The following is a 19722-nucleotide window of genomic DNA, read 5'->3' on the forward strand; positions in this document are numbered from 1 at the left end:
TTTATTTACCATAAATTAAAAATCAGCATAATCAACTTCTTTTTAAATCAGCATCATTTTTTATTAGTCAGAAAAGTCCTTTTCCTTGCACTATTAGAATCTTAATTCTAAATTTATTGTAAAATAACCGTAAAGTTTAGGTTAAAGAACACTTTTTACTTTTACGGTTTTGAAACCGTTTACAACTATTACGGTTATAAAACCCTGAATACAAAATTATACGGTTTTTTAACCATTTGCAACTAGCATGGTTTCAAAACCATAAAAATTTTAATGGATATAGGAAGTTAGTTTTTCGCTAGTTAATGAGTATTGGAGAGTGTAGGACACAAATTGGGGAGTGCAAGACACTAGAAACTCCTCATGTGTAGAAAGGAGTGGAGGAAATATTGCGTTGTCAAAGCTAGGACTCGAGCTCCAGTTCTGTTGGTCATGAGACTGGCATATTAGTCCTATCAGCTATAATATTTGCGCAGTTGGAAGGAACTAAGTGGCTTCATTAGGTGGACTTGGTTGGCGCGATAAAATTCTGATTATTTAACCTTATTAAGTGAAATCAGTAAATAAACGGTTCTTCTTGCAGTTAACAGTTTGATTACTAACTTACTTATATTTACTTGACTGTTTGTTTGAATATGGTGAAATAAAAATTAAATAAACTGTTATTTAATTATTTTTTCTTGGAGTGAAACAAGAAAACGAGAAGTTTATAATGACTTGAATACTTTCCAAATATATTTATAAGTGTCGGTAATTCAAAGTCAGTTGGAAATATAAATGGTTATGAAATTATTAATCCTTGGATGATGATAGGTTAAACATTTTGTTACAAACGTAATAGATAATTTTTATTTATAATTTTAAGTTGTAGTCAAATTGATTGTTTTCGGGACAAGCTTGATGAAAAAATTAAAATAAAATCATATTATTAACCTAAAAATAAACCGTATTTTGCTTTCTAAAGTAATGAAAACATAATGCTTGAAATATTTTTGAACTATTTCGTTTTCTTCTGATATGAAAACTATTTATTCAATTAAACCAGAAATTATTTTTTTCTTCCTTCAAATTCCTCTTCTGAATTTTATTTTACTTAAGTTATCTTTTATAGAAATTGCGCTCATTTGAATGTAGTTAATACTGTTTAGATTAGATTCAGATCCATTAGAAAACTCTAATCTTAATTCATTTTTTCATATTTTAAGAAAAATTTAAAAGAGAATATGAATAATTTTTTCCATTGTTCATAAATAACTAACATCGCTTCATCGAATAATGATTCATAAAAGTTACTTACCATTGAAGAAAAACTAAGCATCATAATCAATGTAAAATATTCTAATGATTCTTAAACTAATAATTGTAATGATTCTGAAATTATTGATTGATTCTAATTTTTACTAAATTAAGGATTAGTGATTTTAGTGATTCTTAATTTAATGAGTAGTGGTTCTAATGATTTTTTAATTAATAATTAATGTTTCCTATAATTTTTAAATATTAAATTAATTATTTTCAATTAGTTTATTAATGTTTTCCAAATTGATTGATTTCCAATGATTCATAAAATATTGATTTTCATATTTACGTTTAGGGACTCTAAGGATTCTTTAATTTATGATAATTGATTTATAGGGATTCTACATTTTTAAATTACTATTTGTGAGTCACTAATATTGAATTGTATTGAGCAATTTTTTCATACATAAATAATTAAATTTTCCTCTTTTATTTTCGTTAAATTAATATGCATAAAAAGACATAAATAATTTCAAAAATGTGCTCTTTTTCATCGTTCTTCAGACACTAAATTTGGAATTTAAGGTAATTTACATAAACTCTCCCAGAGAACATGACATTTCAAAAAAGTATATATTTTGTAGATTTTTATATTATATATGTGCTTATTTGTATATTTGAACAAATAATCTGCTTCAACAAAAAATAACGGAAAATATGCCTGAGAGACCATTTGTCCGTCCCGTCACGGTTGTATTTTTGCATATTCGCATTCCTTCATAGAATGTGCATACATGAGAAAGATTTTGTCTAATTTGCTTTGAATATAAAAACTACTTTTATTTAAATTTTTGAAAGAAATATTTAAATAAAATTATTTTAAACAAATTCTCAACCTAATGTTAAATAATATGCTGTTCCATCATATTTAATATGAATTTTTGCCATATTTTTCAAAAATAATTTTACACCAAAATTGGGCTCTTACTGTGATGAAATAAAGCAAATTTAAATTGCAAATATGTCTGCAATCAAATCAAGGAAGTGTAAAAGATTTTCATTGTATCGTTATCTTACACTAAATTGTTTATGAGTATATTCAAAAAATTCAAGGTGATTGATGAAAAACAGTTGAAAAAAATTTGCATAAAATCGAAACAATTTACTTTAAAATCTGCATTTTAATGGCGTGTTGACAGACGTAAAACTAAATGACAATAATAAGATATTGGCCAACAACAGTTACCTCACCTGACGTATTTCATATTTGACTTTAATGCCAAACGCTTGTAAGCGTATTTATTTACTCGCATCCTCAAAACATTTATTATTCCTAAAAAAAAAAAAAAATTTTTTTTCTTTGATTTTAACAGTACCGTTTTAAAAGACGTTTTTGGATTATTAAATACCCTTCAGTAACTTGTTCGGCCAGTTATTGAAATCGAATGCGCGAACCTAATGTTCAAAGCTTGATTTGATATGCTGTTTATGTTTGGCCTCTTTGGAAACGTGATCTATCAAACTTCTTGAAGATGCCTGAAGATAACCTAAGTTTAAGATGCAAGAAAAAGTGGGATTGTCTAATAAACAAGTATCTCTTCTTTCATTGTAATAATGTTTAGCATAATAAATATAATTTGATTGAGAGTTCCTTGAACCAGCATTGTTTCGTGTAATGCAAAGATTAAACTGCCATAAACATATATTTCTTTTTTCAATTTTTAACCTGTCTTTAATTTTCAACTGCTTTTTGTTGAAAATTTCATCATTCAGTTTCATTGTTTTATTCATAATTCTCTCATTCATTAATCTCTCATTCTTTATGTTTCCGAGATAGTTTGTTATCTCTCCGAAACAAATCATGATTTATATTTATTGTGGAACAATTTTTCTTTGGTGTAATCTTGCGAAGTAACATTTTAATGGAATATGGATCCTTTTTTTTCTAAATATTTCATTAGGGTTACAAATATAATATTTTCGAAATGCCTTAAAATAATCTGAAAAATCTTGTTGTTTTGTTTCGTAATGCCAATGTTGCAATGAAATGTTGAAAATAAAGCAACTATAAACACATTTTTCTTCAAATTTTTAACATATAATTTTGAAGTTTCTGAAAGATTTTTTTTTTGTTTCCCTGAAACAAAACATGATTTATATTTGTTTTTAAAAATGCTTCCGATGTGCAATCAAGAAACAGTATTATTTTGATGTTATATAAACATATTTCTGGAACAAATAGCTTATTATAATTGTAATTATAATATATTTAAAATGAGTTTATCGTTATTAAGCAAATGGAGGTTTTATAATTTACACTTTGTGACTCTTTAAGATATTTCAGATTAACAAGTGAAGGATTTTAAGACTAATAGCAAAAATTCTAAGCTAGTCTAAATGGAATACCTCGAATGGATGTTTAAAATGTAATTTTGGTTATGTTTTTGAAATATTTTGTACTTTGTGGGGAATATTAATTTTTATAATGTTTATTCCTATAAAATATAATTGAAATGAAAAACTCCCTTAAATACGCATTTTTTACACAGAAATATTTAATAGACAGTTTTATTTTAAATCAGAGTCATATCTAAGAACAGATGATGTTTTTTTTTGCTAAAAATATTTTAAAATATTCTTTTAAGTTCAAAATTATTGCATCATTGAAATTTCAGTAGTTTTAAGACGTTAACACGAATTTTCTTGTTTTAAGATTTAATGCGTTACAGACCTTAAGTTTGTTTGTATTTTTTCCAAAGACTTTGATAATACCTTCAATATGCTTATTGATAAAGCTTAATAATATTTTCGATTTTTCATTTTCAAAAGCTTTTATTTTTTAGCACTGTTTATCATTAAGAACAGTAAAAAAAATAACAATAAATATGCCCACTAGGAGAAATTTAGGATATATTTTTTTAATATTTAGAAGTATTTTACTTTAAGCAAATGAATACTCATTCTGATTTCCGCTTCAGCTAAAAGCATTTTTTACAGTCATTAATAGTTCAATTTTCAACAAGCTCAATCAATAAATAGTAATAAGGGAAAATATGCACACGTAATTAAAGTTTTAAGAAAAACAAGTTTTTTTTAAGTTTAATTTTTAACGGCAATTAACTTTGTTAATAAATGAATATTTTTACTAATGTCAACACCAGCTAAAATTGTTTTTGACAGTCACTATCAGTTCAATTTTTTAAACGTGTTTGAGATACAAACAAATTGTACAGTAAAACAAAAAAATTCACGCATAGGTAAAATTTAATACAGCTTTTTTTTAAATTTCTTAATTTCTAATGAATTTTTATTTTCTAAGCAAATGAATATATTTTTTTTATATTTAAACCAGCTAAAATTAATTTTTGACTCCCACTAGTAGTTTAACTTTAAACAAATTTGAAGCGAAAAAAATATGAATTATTTATAGTTTTTCATAAAATACTTTGAAAAATTATTATATTTTTTTTATTAATTTGAATCTTTTAAGAATAATTCAATAATAATGAGCAATAGTGTAAATCTATATAACATACAAAATATTAAAAGAACTTAAATTCTTTTGTTACTTTCAGGGTATAAAAGATTACAAAAACTCAACAATAATATCTCTTTGTTACCTTTCGAAACATTTAAAAATTTAAACAGTTTTACAAAACCTAGAAATATTTTAACTTACTTTGTGAATCGGAGAAATATCCGATTTTCTCCTAACTGCTATAAAAAATGCTTTCTAAAAGTTAAAAGGCTTCTAAAACATTGCAAAATAGTTTAATTTACTTGGAAAGTTTTCTAAAAGCATGCAATTAATTAAAAATATATCCTAAACAAAAATGGAATATTTTTGATGAAATGGGTTAAAATAATAAACTCGTATTTTAAATTGCACAAGTTTATTAAACAACTAGGTAACAAATATAAGCTTACCGCTCACAAAATATAAGTAGATAACGTAGATTAAAAAAAGATAAGCTGTTATAAGTATAAAAAAGATATAAGTAGTTATAAGTAGAAGATTAGATAAGTAGTTATTTTTCTCTAATACATAATTATAATTCGCATTACACACATTCATTCCGCTGTAAATAAGAAGCCATTCACATCAAGATTTAAATCCAGTCAAATAATTCTTTAGGCAATATGGATTTATGAAGAGGTCATTTCACTACAGCGTTTCTCACTAATATCATTCTTTATTTGTTCATATCAGTTTGGGTCGTCAACCCTAACCCTTAGAAAGCTGGTAAATTTTTTTTATTCAAATAACAGGATAGTTATGTATTTCTTTACAACCGGAAGTCAAGAACCAGTTGATGAAGTTTTTACACGATTCGCCTGAGGTTTATGCCTGCTTTAGTAAAACTTCACATTGAAATGTAGTGAAAGTGTTATGTGTTACGGTTTTAAATGCTTCCCCTTTGTTTAATCATGATAAAATGGACAAAACGCTTCTGTCGTTTTAAGTTTCCATTAGAAGTTTCAATTTATATGTATTTTTTTAAAGTATTCTGTCAAATAGGATATTTAAAAGTGTAGTCACGATAAAAAGTTGTTTGTTGTTTAAACATATAAAAGAAGTTAGTCAGAATCGAGAATTTATTGTCTTTTCCTTTTGATGTACGTGAAAAGTTTTTTAATAATTTAAAATAGTACTCGTATGTATAATGTATGAATACTAAATCACTAAATCTTCTACATTAACCGCTTGAAGTAAATCAAAATGCTGCGTGAGTTTTAATCTAGGGCAAAAAATTGCATATAAGTTAATTTTAAACTGAATTAAATTTAATTTATCAATTAAAATTATCTTTTTAATATTCTTTAGTTGATATGAAACTACTAACCGAACACAACATGTCGAATATTTTGCGTCTGAAACCCCAGTAGAAAAAAAATCCCCCAGTAGAAAAAAAATACATGCTTTTTTATAGGCTTTCAAAAGCGTTTCTGTTATATAATTTTAGAAATATAATATTATGATTGAATATGAATATGACTGAATTTCTAGTTTCTTTCAAAATATTTTTTTTTTGGGTAAAAATTTAATTTTTTCAAGCCTTTCAATAATTTTGTACAATTAATTAGAGAAAGAACCTTCTTAATTGATAAGAAAATTAATAAATAAATAAATTAATAAATAAAAAAACTAATTAATAAAAACTGTTTAAGCCTGTTAAGTGTGAAGGATAGAATAAGTGTGATCTGGGGTAAAAAGTGCCATGTTAAGATTTCTTATGTTTAGTAAATTATGAGTACATGATAAAGTATAATTTAATAAACATGATTTTATGAATGAAGTTGACATAATTATACTTTTAACTTTTTTATTTAGACTTTTCTCTGTTTCAATTAAGGACTGATTTGATATCTAATAAATATATTACACAATATTTTCAACAACATGGCTCTTGGAAGCATTGTAAACGTTTTCCACTGTTTTAATGGTGGTTACACTTTTTTCCCTTTAAGGAAGCAAATAAAAATATTCATAATGAAATATTTTAAATACTTTCATGATTTTCAAATGTTTCAAAATATGTGTAGCATTCATGAGGTCATTATTGCTGTTTGCTAGCGTGAATCACATTTCAGCAAGTATTAATAAAGATTTATTATGCAAAAATAGTTTAACTGTTTTTGTCAAATAAAATCTATATATACTTGGAACTAATTATGTTATTCCTAATTTATCATGAAAACGAAAAGAGTTATGTTAACACCTTTTTTTACATTACAGTCTTTATATACATTTTGGGTATTTTGTGATTTCAGTCACTTTTAATAAAGTGTAATTTATTTAAATTTATTTTGGAAATGGTTATACTTTTTAAAAAATTTTAAGTATTAAAATTGACACTTTGATCAGTGGAAAACTACACTTTTACAATTTTCATTCTAAAAATTACGGTAAAATAACCTGCAGCAGTCTCTACATCCTATTAAACATAATGCTTATGTTTAGCAGCATTTTTTACCTTTACGGTTTTGAAACCGTTTACAACTTATAAGGTTAAGAAACAGTAAATCCGAAAATATTATATTTTGTAACCATTTACAACAAATATAGTTGAATTGAAATTGAAATGGACATAGAAGCTCTGTGGTTCTGTGCCATTTATGGGCGAATGATAGTTTCGTATTATAATAGTTCAGAGTCACCGATTGAAGAGTGCAGGATATTGGTAAGACTTCGTGTATTAAAGGAATGAAAGAAATAGTGTGGTGTCAATGCAGGGATTCGAACCCCTGTACAGCCGGTCTTGAGATTGACACTCGGGTTGCTAAACTGCATTAAGTAAAAAAACTTAAAAACGTTTTTTCTCACACTTAACATTTTTAATATCATGTTTTTTATGGTTATTTGACTGTTATGGTTTATATATGATAAATTAACAATTAAATTGCTATTTAACCATTTTTACCATTTTACAGTGTTTCAAGTAAATTAAAAATCTTTAAAATAATTTTTTTTTTTTATTGCTTTGTCATTGACGATGAATAAACTAAATACTGACTAAATATTTGAATAATGAGTAGCATAGCCATTTTAATTATCAGTTTCACATGGTCTAGTCATGATTATTACATAAATTTTAAGATAGTTTCTGACATGACAACGAGAAATATTTCTGTAAATTATATGTGCTTGAGTACAATGCCCTTTTCTACTCTTCTTTAACATATTTAACGCAGCTAATGTTCCTTCAAAATAATTGTTAAAGTAAAGAATGAGACTTTTTGAATAACTTTTCATCTAATGATTGGATATTCACGTATCAAGAAGCTATCTTCATCTTATGGCGAGTTAGCTTATAAAATGCTAAATAACTTTTCAAGTTACAAAACTTGGGTTTTTTTCAGTTTAAACTACCTGGTTTATGATGATGCAAAAACTTTTATACCTTATAATTCAAATATGTATAATTCGATCATTAAAAAGTAAATAAAAAAATATAGTTATCAAATATTAATTTTTTCATATATTTACCTTTCTATAAATCAATTTTATATTTTTTTATTACTTTCTGATTGACATAAATATTTATGGAGAAAAGGCGTAATATGTTAAAAGTAAAATTACCATAACTTTTGACAACTTCCAGAGTAAACTATTTTGACCATATATTCCATATTGTAGCTACCCTCAATATTTTTAGGGTCAAAAATTCAAACTCGTTAAATATAGTTATGTGTATTAGAGAATATATATTTTGGTTCTAATTTCACTATTTAAAATCTTATCAGCACTGATTAATTTGACCAACCCATCAAATTTTTAAACTTGCATCTTTATGTAAAAACCTGATCATTAGACCAAAAGTTACTCAGAGTGCGTGGATTTCTTTCGTTCTGTGAATCATTCATTGTTTATATAAGTTCAACAGTTTCAGTTTTTGTTTTCTTGTTAGTGTTAAAACAAAAATGAAATATTAATAAGAAATGTGAAAATTAAAAAAAAAAATCTGAGGTTGTTTAAGTGAAAAAAATCGTGCCCTTAAAAAAGTAAAAAGGCCATTGCGTCGAAGAATCACACTAGCAACCTTGAACTTCACCTCCAATTAAATTTCCTGTGTTATTAATTGTTTAGAAAAATGAAGCGTGTTCTGTCATCTAAAACCAATGAAAATAATCGAAAAAATGTCCAGAAAAACCAGTTCGAATAAAAAAGAAGAAAAAAAAAGCTAAACATTCTGTTTACGAGTAACGAGTTGTCAAATATGAGGTGACGATTTTTTTTAATATAAAAAAGGAGGCTTGGACAATTACTTTTGGTTCTTCTTGGCCTTTTTTAGTTTGCTCAAAAATTTTTTTTTTAATTATACTATTCATGAAAAGAAGTGTTTTGTAAAACAATATGCAATTTTGAACTGAAATGATTGCTTAATTCTTAGAGTTCAACTATTTTAATAATAGTTAGAAGAAAGCCAGAATAATTTTGAAAATAATATTTTTTTTCTTGAAAAAAACTAAAATATTTTTAATCTAAAAAATAATTTATTATTCTTACAATTAACATAATAATTTCATAAAAAAACTAAGGGGTAATAATAGGAATTTCACAAACACTCTAAGTTCGTGCAAACCTGATTCCCTGAAAAGTATCATGATTTATTAAAACGAGAAAGAAAAACGAAAAGACTTAATCATAAAATTTTGAAAAAGCTTAGACGCAGTGTAGAGCCTCAAGTTTTTTGATAAAAGGAAACGGCATTCTTGTTTTTGTTGTCACATTTGTTTTTTAGAAAAATCATAATTCGTCAAAAAACATACATGTTTATTCAAAAGAAATTATGTGTTTTGTCTCATTTCATATAAATGACTAACATTAATTAATTAAAATATATTAGGTGATGAACTAATCATGTAATGAGCAATATAGTATATGACGTGCCAATCGTTATATCCAAAACTATCCAGGCCATTTTGTTTTTGTTCTACTCATTATGTTCTTAAAAATTTAACTCTTTTATAACAATTTAACAGTTCTTGAGCTATATTTTTTTTAACAATCATTTTGGCACGAAATGATGTAATTTTTGTCGAAGCACGCACTCTCAAACGAAAAATAACAAAACTACACAATAAAAAATTTCTCCGCTCGTCAGTGATTAGAATACTTTTTGCCGGTCACTGACTATAATCAAGCAAAAAGTGTTGAACTTAAAAAATTGATTTTACCATCTCTCTGAGTTTAAAATATCAATTTGTTTCTCGAATTAATGTTATAAATGCATTTTTAAGTCTTGTCATATTCACATCTCTTTCTTTTAACCCCTTAACGATCGGTTAATTTTCAAGAAAACGGTCATAAAAGTGCCTATTTTTTTATTAGTGCTATTTGATTAGTGCTGACATCTAGTTTTAAATAAACTAACTATCTACAATTACCTTAAAAATATCCTGGTGCTGCGATCTGGTGTGTAAAATGAGAAATAAAAATTTTTCCGGACAAAAGAAATGAATTAGTTTTATTCTTATTGGCGCGTTACTACTGAACACTCCAGCTCGGAAATATCACGGGAGCGAGAAATAGAGGACGAAACCTCACCCCGTCACTTTCACGAGAGCGAGAAGGAAGGGGTTAAAGTATGTTTGATTATGTTTTTATCTTGAATGCATGTTTTTTCTCATTGATTTAGTTTGTAGTGCCACTTAGTTCTATTAAATAAACTTAAAACGTATGAGTATTTTTGAATAATTATTATCTGACTTACATCCTCTTCTAAAAATCTTTTCATAAAACTATCCCACCCCAAAAGAAATTTATCTGATAAATATTAAATCATTCCAATAAAGAATTTAAAATTATGCGAACATTTTTCTACAGTTTCTCCATGTTTAAGCCTGATTCTTAATTTTTTTTGTTGAAAACCTTGTCAAAACGTATTTTTTCCGTCTCTTCATAGACTGATCGAGAAAATGGTGATCCTTGTCAATTCAGTTTCGATTGCCATAGCGGTTGTTGCCTTCAAGAAAGAAACGGCAAACGACGATGCAGCAGAAAAACTAAGAAGGATGAAAGATGTTCGGTTAGCCAAGTAAAACTAGATCTTTACATGGAATTCTGCCCTTGTGAAAAAGGAAACAGTAAGTAGAAAACCTAATGGCATTTTAATTCTTAATTTATTAACAAAAATTTTAAAAAAAAACTTTTACTGATGGGGACTTTTTTGCTGTGGAGTAAAATTTTACCTATTTTAAACACAGAATGTTCAATAATGACCACTCTTATTACATGTTTTTATACACTGAGAAAAATAATTATGATAAAAACTACGAAAACATGTCAAATTTAACTGTGTTTTTGGCTCTATGGGAGCATCAAAAAGCTCAGTAAGTTTTACCGAAGTGCTTTGGTTATGATTTTGGTAAAAGTAATAGTTAAATATGATTTTATAATGTGTGATAAAATTTGGTAAATGTGCTGTAATTTTATCATGATACCTTATAAAAATAATATTTTCGGTCAAATTTACTTTGCAATTTTATCCTTTTTACTAAACGTATGGTAATAAAAACTATAATTTTGAAAACCATACTGTCCGGTGAACCGTTAACATGCGAACGGTTTAAATACCGTATATTTTAGTTTTATTAACTAGAATTATGGATTTTTGCTTTACCGGAAATGCCATTACTGCACAGTAAAGTAATTTCATCAGAATTTTTTTAGCTATTAAAACTTTATAGAAAATTAAATAATTATATAAGAGGTAGAAAATTATTATTTTAATGAAAACAACTTAATCAAACTTTTACCAATTGATCTCGAGGTCAATCAGAGCAAAGGAGAGATTAAAATCTTGCAAACAATTATTTTTTAAGGTAAAACTAAAAGGGGATTCCTAACAAACACAAATGAATTCTAATACCACTTTACAATTAAATTGGTTTTCATAGCTTTAATCCCACATATTTTTGTTTATTTCAATCTGTTAACTGCGTATTGATATACCACAATACGAGATCTTCTAAGCAGCACGCGTTGCCTAACAATATGTGAGGCGCTTAATGTGCTAATTACTAGCTTATCATAGTTGAATGTGTTTTAATCGCTTCATCGGAAATCAAGCTAAACTAATAAGTAGTTTCATATAAAAGTAATCTTGAATATATTATTACACAACACTCATCCATTTATTCTTTCCAAAAATGTAAGAGCGAATTATCAATGTACATCATAAATACAAACAGATAAAAATTTGGTATTCATAATCGAATTGTCAGATTCAGTATTAAAGTATGAAACAATTTCAATTTTCTCCACTATAAAAAGACTTAGTTTTCAAAGGTTACACTAAAAAATCGAAACTAAATGTTGAGGTTTTACTTTTACCACATAACAATTATCTTCAATCTTGTTCCGTGCTTCCTTTTGAGTTCTTTTTAAATCATAAGGGCTTTGTCAAGCAAAATGCTGTCAAAACAGCTTTTTTCTAATTTATAGGCTCTAAATCAGATGTGTTCTGAGAAATAGGAATACAAATGCTTTTTAATCGAAAGCAAAAGTGCCTTTATATAGTTTGAATGTATTTTAATACAAAAATATTATTAAAAAATCTATGAGTGGCCTTTAAAAACTGCGCATCAAAAAGTTTTTTGAAATTGAGTTTAAGTTCAAAAAGGTAAATAGATGAATATAATATATACTTAAAAGAAAATTATTGAGGATAATAATTTTCTATTTTATTTTATAATGCGTGTATTTATAATGTATATAATGCAACATTTTTAAAGATATCTTACCCATGGAATTTCCACTGCATTGGCATGCTTTTCATGAAGGAAAACTATTAGTGGATCTTCAATAATAGTTTGCGTAATAATAGTTTTAACTTCACTTACCGAAACGCAAAGTTTATTTTCTTTTATTTTGAAAACTTTCACCTGTACTTTGTTACCTAAGAAGTTGTGGCTTCTTGTTATCACAGACTAAAAATCATTTTCTTTACTAAATGCCCTTGAAAATTTTAACTTCATTGCTATTCCGCAACCTAGTTTATTTATGAAAATACGCATTAAAGCAACTAGTAATCTGTGTATCCCTTCAAATGCAAGAGTCTGAAGTTGAATTTTAATTTGGTACGTAGCATCTTTTTTAGAGATACAATCTTGCATTGTGGATGATCAACCACGTACAAATGCCGATTCTAGAACATTTTTAGAGATAAGCTTTTATCATAATTTTATTGAATTATGAAAAATGCTGCGTCAGGGATTTGCACAACTTTAAATAATATAAGAAAAACAATCGTTTGGTAACTATGGGATTTTCCAAATCTTCTTGCAAATCTTTCACATTTAGAGGGGATGTGAGTATCAATAGCAATTAAGACATCTGCACATTTAGATATACTACCACGTTTAAGGAAAAATATTTTCTTTTAATGTAGCACTGAAATAAACGCACTGAAAAAAAAAAGTGAAAACAATCAGAACTAACAGAATATGATGTAATTTACAGTGTTTCTCGCTCACTGGGAACACCAAAGAGCTAGGTAACTTTTATCAAATCGCTTTGATAATGATTCTGGCAAAATTAACAATAAAATATTGTTATATTATCATGCTGTAAGGCAGTGAAAGTAGTAAAGTGGTAGTGTTAAAATTTGGTAATTGTGAAAAATATTCGGCGATTTTATCATGATACCTTAGAGAAGGGCGTATAAATCATTTATTCGGTTAAATTTACTTTTCAGTTTTGTATCTTTACTAAATGTGTAATTATAAGAACTATAAATTTGAAAACCAGTTTGAGTTTTGAGTATTTTGAGTAAAATTTAAAAAATAACCGTAAGGTTTAAAAAATCCTTTTAGGAAAGTTGAACATAATGACGTTTCAGTAATAGAACAAAAATATTTCTAGGACATTTTAAGAAGACCATTTAAATTTTTAAAGATAAAATGATAAATGGCCAATTTGCCGTGACCATTCTTCGTTTGTTTTAGGTTTATATTAACCATTTATGAATATTAAATTTCTATTAATATTAACAAATTTATTCACTTATATATATATATATATATATATATATATATATATATATATATATATATATATATATATATATATATATATATATATATATATATATATATATATATATATATATATATATATATATGCGTGTGTATACATATAAGCTATATATAAGCTTATGTATACATATATACACCGAAGCCATTACATTATGACCACCCTCCATCTATAACAATGGGCTCGCCCAGGTTTACCCATTCATGGCAACAGTTTTTCCTGCGGGGGATGGTGTTTACCAACAGGATAATGCACCATGTCATAAGGGTCGAATCGTCGAGGAACATTCCAGTGACTTTCAGGTCATGTCTTAGCCCCCAAATTCACCTGAACTTAATCCAATAAAGCATTTGTGGTCCTACTTGAAAAACCAAATTCGTGCTGCCACGCTACCCCCTCGCAATGTGAGGGAATTGCAGGACCAGTTGGTGAGCGCTTGGTACCATATACCTCAGACTACCTATCAGTACCTTGTGGAATCAATGCCACGGCGGTTGCTAGCAGTTTTGAGGGCTAAAGGTGGTCCTACATGTTATTAGCAGGGTGGTCATAGTGTAATGGCTCTTCGGTGTATATATATAAGCTTTAACCCATTTTATTGAAATTAATTTATTACCATTGTAATAAAATATATCAATAGTAATATAAAATTAAAAAAGCTTTCATCATATGTAGTTTCATTATGTTGTTAGAATTTCTGACGAGTTTTATGGAATTAATTTTTTATTTTATTTTATTTAGAATACTGTTCAGAAGACTTTGAATCTAGGTGCACAGCGTAAGGAGAAAAAGTAGTCTTTCCAACCATTCATGAAAAGTCCAAACTTAATTTATGAATATATTTTAGTTTTTAATTTTTCACCTACCATTTTATCATTCCTTTTATACGCTTTTTACTGGTATTTTTATGTATGTGTGTGTGTGTAGTTTTGTTCTCTATTTGTACAGTAAAGTTTTTATTATCTTAGTGATTGACCTCTTATTAGTTCACTTTTTACACATTTGCATTCATCATACAAGTCCCTTTTTTCAGCTAATTTATAAAAAAAAATATTACTCGCGTTAAATAAATAAAATGGTTGAGATTTTAAACCACTTGTAGTGAATAAGTATGCATTCTTATGAATATGTAAGGATTTTTTGTAAGATTTATATTATAATTATTTTGGTTATATATCCTTTATTCACGAGAATTTGATTACTAATTTGCAATGTCCAAACATTTAATCACATCTTTTGAAAGCTGATACAGTGACGACCACCGATACAAAAAAAATGACAGTCTTCCCCAAAAATGACAGACGAGTTGAGTTGAGAAATCAATGAAAGAAAAGATGTAGGAACTAGAAATGTTCGGTGTTTTGCTTAGTTAACTAATTAGTTTTTCTCGTTTAATTCAAAACGTTAGCGACAATGCTGATCTACAGATGGCGCTGCTAACTGAGAACAACTATTAAAGTTTTAAAAAGAAACACCACTTGTAACAACAACGTTGGGCAGCTAAGAACAAAATAAACAAGTACCCGTGCAAATATTTCAGTTGAAATAATTTGTTATGGATCTGAAAGCAATGCTTTTTTAATTTTTCTCAGTTAATAGTGTTGTCTGATGCTGAACGTCGTAATTAATTATGAAACGTAGGGACAATAAAATTTTTCCTTCTGTAATCAGAATGCATCAAGTCCTACATTTCAATCTTATTCTGTTTTTCGTTTAAAGATTTTCAAATTGTCGGGCATTTTTGGGAAGCCTGATACATTCGCTTAATGAATATCAAAAGTATCGAAAGCGTGGAAATAAATTATTATCATACCTTGACCAGCTAGTTCGCGACCAGAGATCATAGAGGTTAAGGCCAATGGCATGATGGTAAAATTGCGCTACCTTTATATGCCAGACAAGCTAGTACATATATTATATTTTATAACCGTCGTTGAACAGTCGACCCAATTTTATGGGTTTACGACTTCTAATGTTCAACTCTGTAGCCTTGTAATTATGAACCCAATCCAGAAGACAAGGGAACTCCTGCATCGAGTATTGGGAGAAATTTGCCTTCGTGGACGACTTTTTGATAGAGCTAACCCGCATTTGCGTTAAATGGAGAGGAAGACCACGAGAACCTCCCACGGTTAGCTTGACGGCAAGGGGACTCTAACCCATGATCCGTCTACCAATGAGTATATTTCACGTCAGCACTGTGCTCAATGCAGGCAGGATACAGAATTCGTATCGACTGGGATTCGAACCCGGTTCGCCTCTTTGGAAGGCGAACGCTCTATCCCCAGAGCCATCACGGCTCAGCTAATACATATTGATCTGAAGTTAAGTAGGTTAGAAGCTACTACCGGAAGTTTAACCCCGATCCTACTACTGTGCCTTAACTACTGTACCGTCACCGCTCTATTTATTCTTCTACCAAAATAATAAAAAAATCATATATTTAATTTTAATGAAGGATATTTTAAGACAAGAATATTAACTCTTATAGACTTAAAGATACATAGAGTTAACATTGTATAAATTGAAACTATTGTTTTAGAAATCTAATACAAATTCATCATTAGTTGCAATGTCGTCAAAATAGCACACCGCTCAACTTTACTTTCGTGATAAATTAATACTTACCGATCTCCACCGAGGTTAGAACCTGGACGTTCACAATAACATCTCGGTACCTTAACCACTACGTCCTCGTGGCTCCAATGCACACATATAGTGTACAAATTCAGAACTCAAGAAAAAGGGTGGCTCATCCTTTTGTGAAGGAGCGGCGCTCCGACAGTTTACATGCACAAATTCTATGACGTCACAGGGAGTCCTCTTCAAGTATTTTTTGCAACCATAACATAAACGAAAGTTTTGTTCTTATCTAAACTTTGAATCATAAGAAATGTGCTTACCTTGTAATGGTTCACATTTCAGATCCTTTTCCTATCAATTTATTACTACTCTTAGCTATTGATGAAAAACATTTGTAACTAAAATAGGCAGGTGAGTAATTTTTATGGTCATTCTGTCAAATAAGGAAATAAAATTTGAGTTTTTACTAACTTTTCTCGTTACCTAATATTATTACGTAATCACTTAGTATCTTGTATTTCTATTAAATGATGACACAGCTGTGAATGGAGAATGGAGTATTTGAAACAATTTTAATGAGATATAATTTAACTACAAATTTCTCCAATATGATTTTACAGTTAAAAAAAACTTAAGTGGGACAAATTGTTATTTGAGCAACAACGGCAAAAGTAATCAAACACTTGACTAAAACTAATAAACCATCAGTTTATTTTTTTTAATAATTATTTATTAGTCGAATAAAGTTTTATATAATTAATAATTCTCATGCGGGAAATTATTAATAATACTGTCATGCAAAAAGAAGCTTAGCATGTTTCTCACCTATTAGAAACTAAATTATTTTTTCATTTAATTATTTTATTGGATTGAATCTAATTATTAAGCAAAAAATGTTTCAATTAAGCAAAAAAGTTTTAATGCAAAAAATGTTAAGCAAAATTTATTAAGCAAAAAATGTTTCAATTAAACGGGAACTGGGATTTTACCTTTAAAAGCAGTTTAAAAAATGCTTTTTTTTCCAAAATCCAATTATAATATCAATTTCCTCGCTATTTCGATTATATTCAGATTTATCAGCAAATGCGTAGGATTTATTTTAACTAGTCAACTGACAAAGAAAGTTCTAAGAAAACTATTTAGAGAAGTCGAAGAATCAATTACTTTTTATTTGTCAAAATTTATCAATTTCCTTAAATATATTTGGTTAGTATGTATAAATTTATGAAATAAAATTAATAGACCACAAGTCTTTTTACTATACCAATATTTCCAAATGTTTGGAAATCTATTTTAATTTTATTTCTACACCTTGCATGTCTGGGGCTTTCCCCCTACACCCAGACACCTGGTTCTCAGCTCCCTTCTTTTATCTGATTATCTTGTTATAGCTTGTTTCTCTCTCCTTATTGGAAAAACTACTTTTTACCTTGTCTCAACTTATTTGTCTCGTTTTTTCTTCTGTCATTTCGTGTTTTGACACAGAAACTATAATATGTTCATTTTTACACTATTATTTGTGCTTTACTTATATATAACACAGAGTAAGCTTTATCTTTATCTGAAAATAAAACAAGGTTAAAGGATTTTTTTACGCTGTTTACAAATTTAGTTAGAAAAAAGGCCTTTCTTGAAAATCTGGAAAATATTCCTCATAACTGCGTTCCAGATGGTGATTTTCAAATGAAAATACTCGTATTTGAAAACAAAATACCCGGATGGTGATATGAAAATATCTAAAAAGATTTTCTCGTAAAGATTAATTAATTGAATTCTAAGCAGTGAGATTCAAACATTAAAAAAACTAATCAATGTAACAACTGATCAATAAAACAACAAACGAGATATTTCTTTTCTTTTGCAGATATTTATTAATGTTAAGATACAAACTATTGATACTGAGAACAGTTGCAACCATACTTCATTGAATAGTAAAACTAAATGTGTAATAGGAACTAGGCATAAAGCGCAAGTATCCAAAAAAGAAAATTGATTAATAAAAAAAAGACAATTTCTGCTTTAAAGACATTATGAAATGAAGAGAAAGATTAACAATACTGAGTACAGTTGCTGTGACATTTCATAAAATGGTAAAGCTAAGCATGCGACAAGAACTTGGTATAAAGTTCTCTTATCCAAAAAAGAGAACTGATTAATAAAACAATAAAAACTTACTTAGCTTCTTTTTTTACTTCATTTGCTTTACAGATATTCATAAGTATTAAGATTCATACGTTACCATCAATTGGTTTATTTATGTCACTTTTCAATTTGAGATATCTACCAATTTACTTAAAAGATTAATTAGTTGTTGTAAAATTTTGGTTTAGAGTTACGCTCTATATTTATATGTACGGAATTTATCTAAAATATACTTGTAAGAGACAAAAAAAAATTAACACTATTATCACTACTTTACTATAACTACGTAAACTACTACTACGTAAACTACTACTACTTAACTTACTATAACTACGTAACTACTACTACTTAACTTACTATAACTACGTAACTACTACTACTTAACTTACTATAACTTCGTAACTACTACTACTTAACTTACTGAAACTACGTAACTACTACTACTTAACTTACTATAACTACGTAGCTACTACTACTTAACTTACTATAACTACGTAATTACTACTCCTTAACTTACTATAACTACGTAACTACTACTACTTAACTTACTATAACTACGTTACTACTTCTACTTAACTTACTATAAGTATGTAACTACTACTACTTAACTTACTATAACTGCGTAACTACTACTACTTATACTATAACTACGTAACTACTACTACTTAACTTACGCATTACTATTATCACTAAAGTTATCCCGCACTACGGGGTGACATTGCAAAAATATGCATAACATATTTTCTCTCAGTTAAAAGAAACTAAATTATTATTTCTTCCAATTCTTTTTCAATCAAATTAAATCACTAAAATAATCGATAATTTTTTAATTCCACAACTTTGATTTGAGTGCAGAATCAAATTATTTTTTAAACTTGCCTTCTACATCTACTTAATACATTTCTATAGAATTCAAAACCCGTTAAGTGTCTTGTTCTTAAAAAACAACAGAAAAAGCATTCCTTTAGCTTTACACAGATATTCACTAATAAAAGATGCAAGTAATGGATACTTAATTAAAGTCACATTTCATAAAAAAGCAAAAGAGCTTGTGGAAGGAACTAAGTATCAAGTGCAAATACCCAGAGAATAAAATTGATTATTAAAACAAAAAACTGCGTTTTTATTTCTTTACGGATATTCGTTAAAATCAAGGTGCAAATTATTATTTAGTCGCGTTTCATAGAATAGTAAAACTAAGCATATGATAAGAGCTTTGC

At 27.7% G+C, this 19722-nt stretch overlaps 2 protein-coding genes across 2 annotated transcripts in view; one reads left to right on the forward strand and one right to left on the reverse strand.

Annotated features, from left to right (window-relative positions):
• LOC147801355 (uncharacterized) overlaps positions 1-14744 on the forward strand; it is a 35641-nt gene extending 20897 nt beyond the window's left edge. Inside the window, exons 2-3 of the mRNA XM_087155301.1 lie at positions 10647-10827; positions 14519-14744. Coding sequence (XP_087011427.1) covers positions 10647-10827; positions 14519-14559 — 222 coding nt within the window. The 3' untranslated portion in view covers positions 14560-14744. The remainder of the gene's footprint in view (positions 1-10646; positions 10828-14518) is intronic.
• LOC107456098 (monoglyceride lipase) overlaps positions 1-19722 on the reverse strand; it is an 87615-nt gene that overhangs the window by 7591 nt on the left and 60302 nt on the right. The gene's annotated exons all lie outside the window — the stretch shown is intronic.

This window comes from Parasteatoda tepidariorum, chromosome 11 (assembly GCF_982258835.1).
Source record: "Parasteatoda tepidariorum strain Cologne lab strain chromosome 11, Ptep-v5.0, whole genome shotgun sequence".
NCBI classification, from domain to species: Eukaryota; Metazoa; Arthropoda; class Arachnida; order Araneae; family Theridiidae; genus Parasteatoda; species Parasteatoda tepidariorum.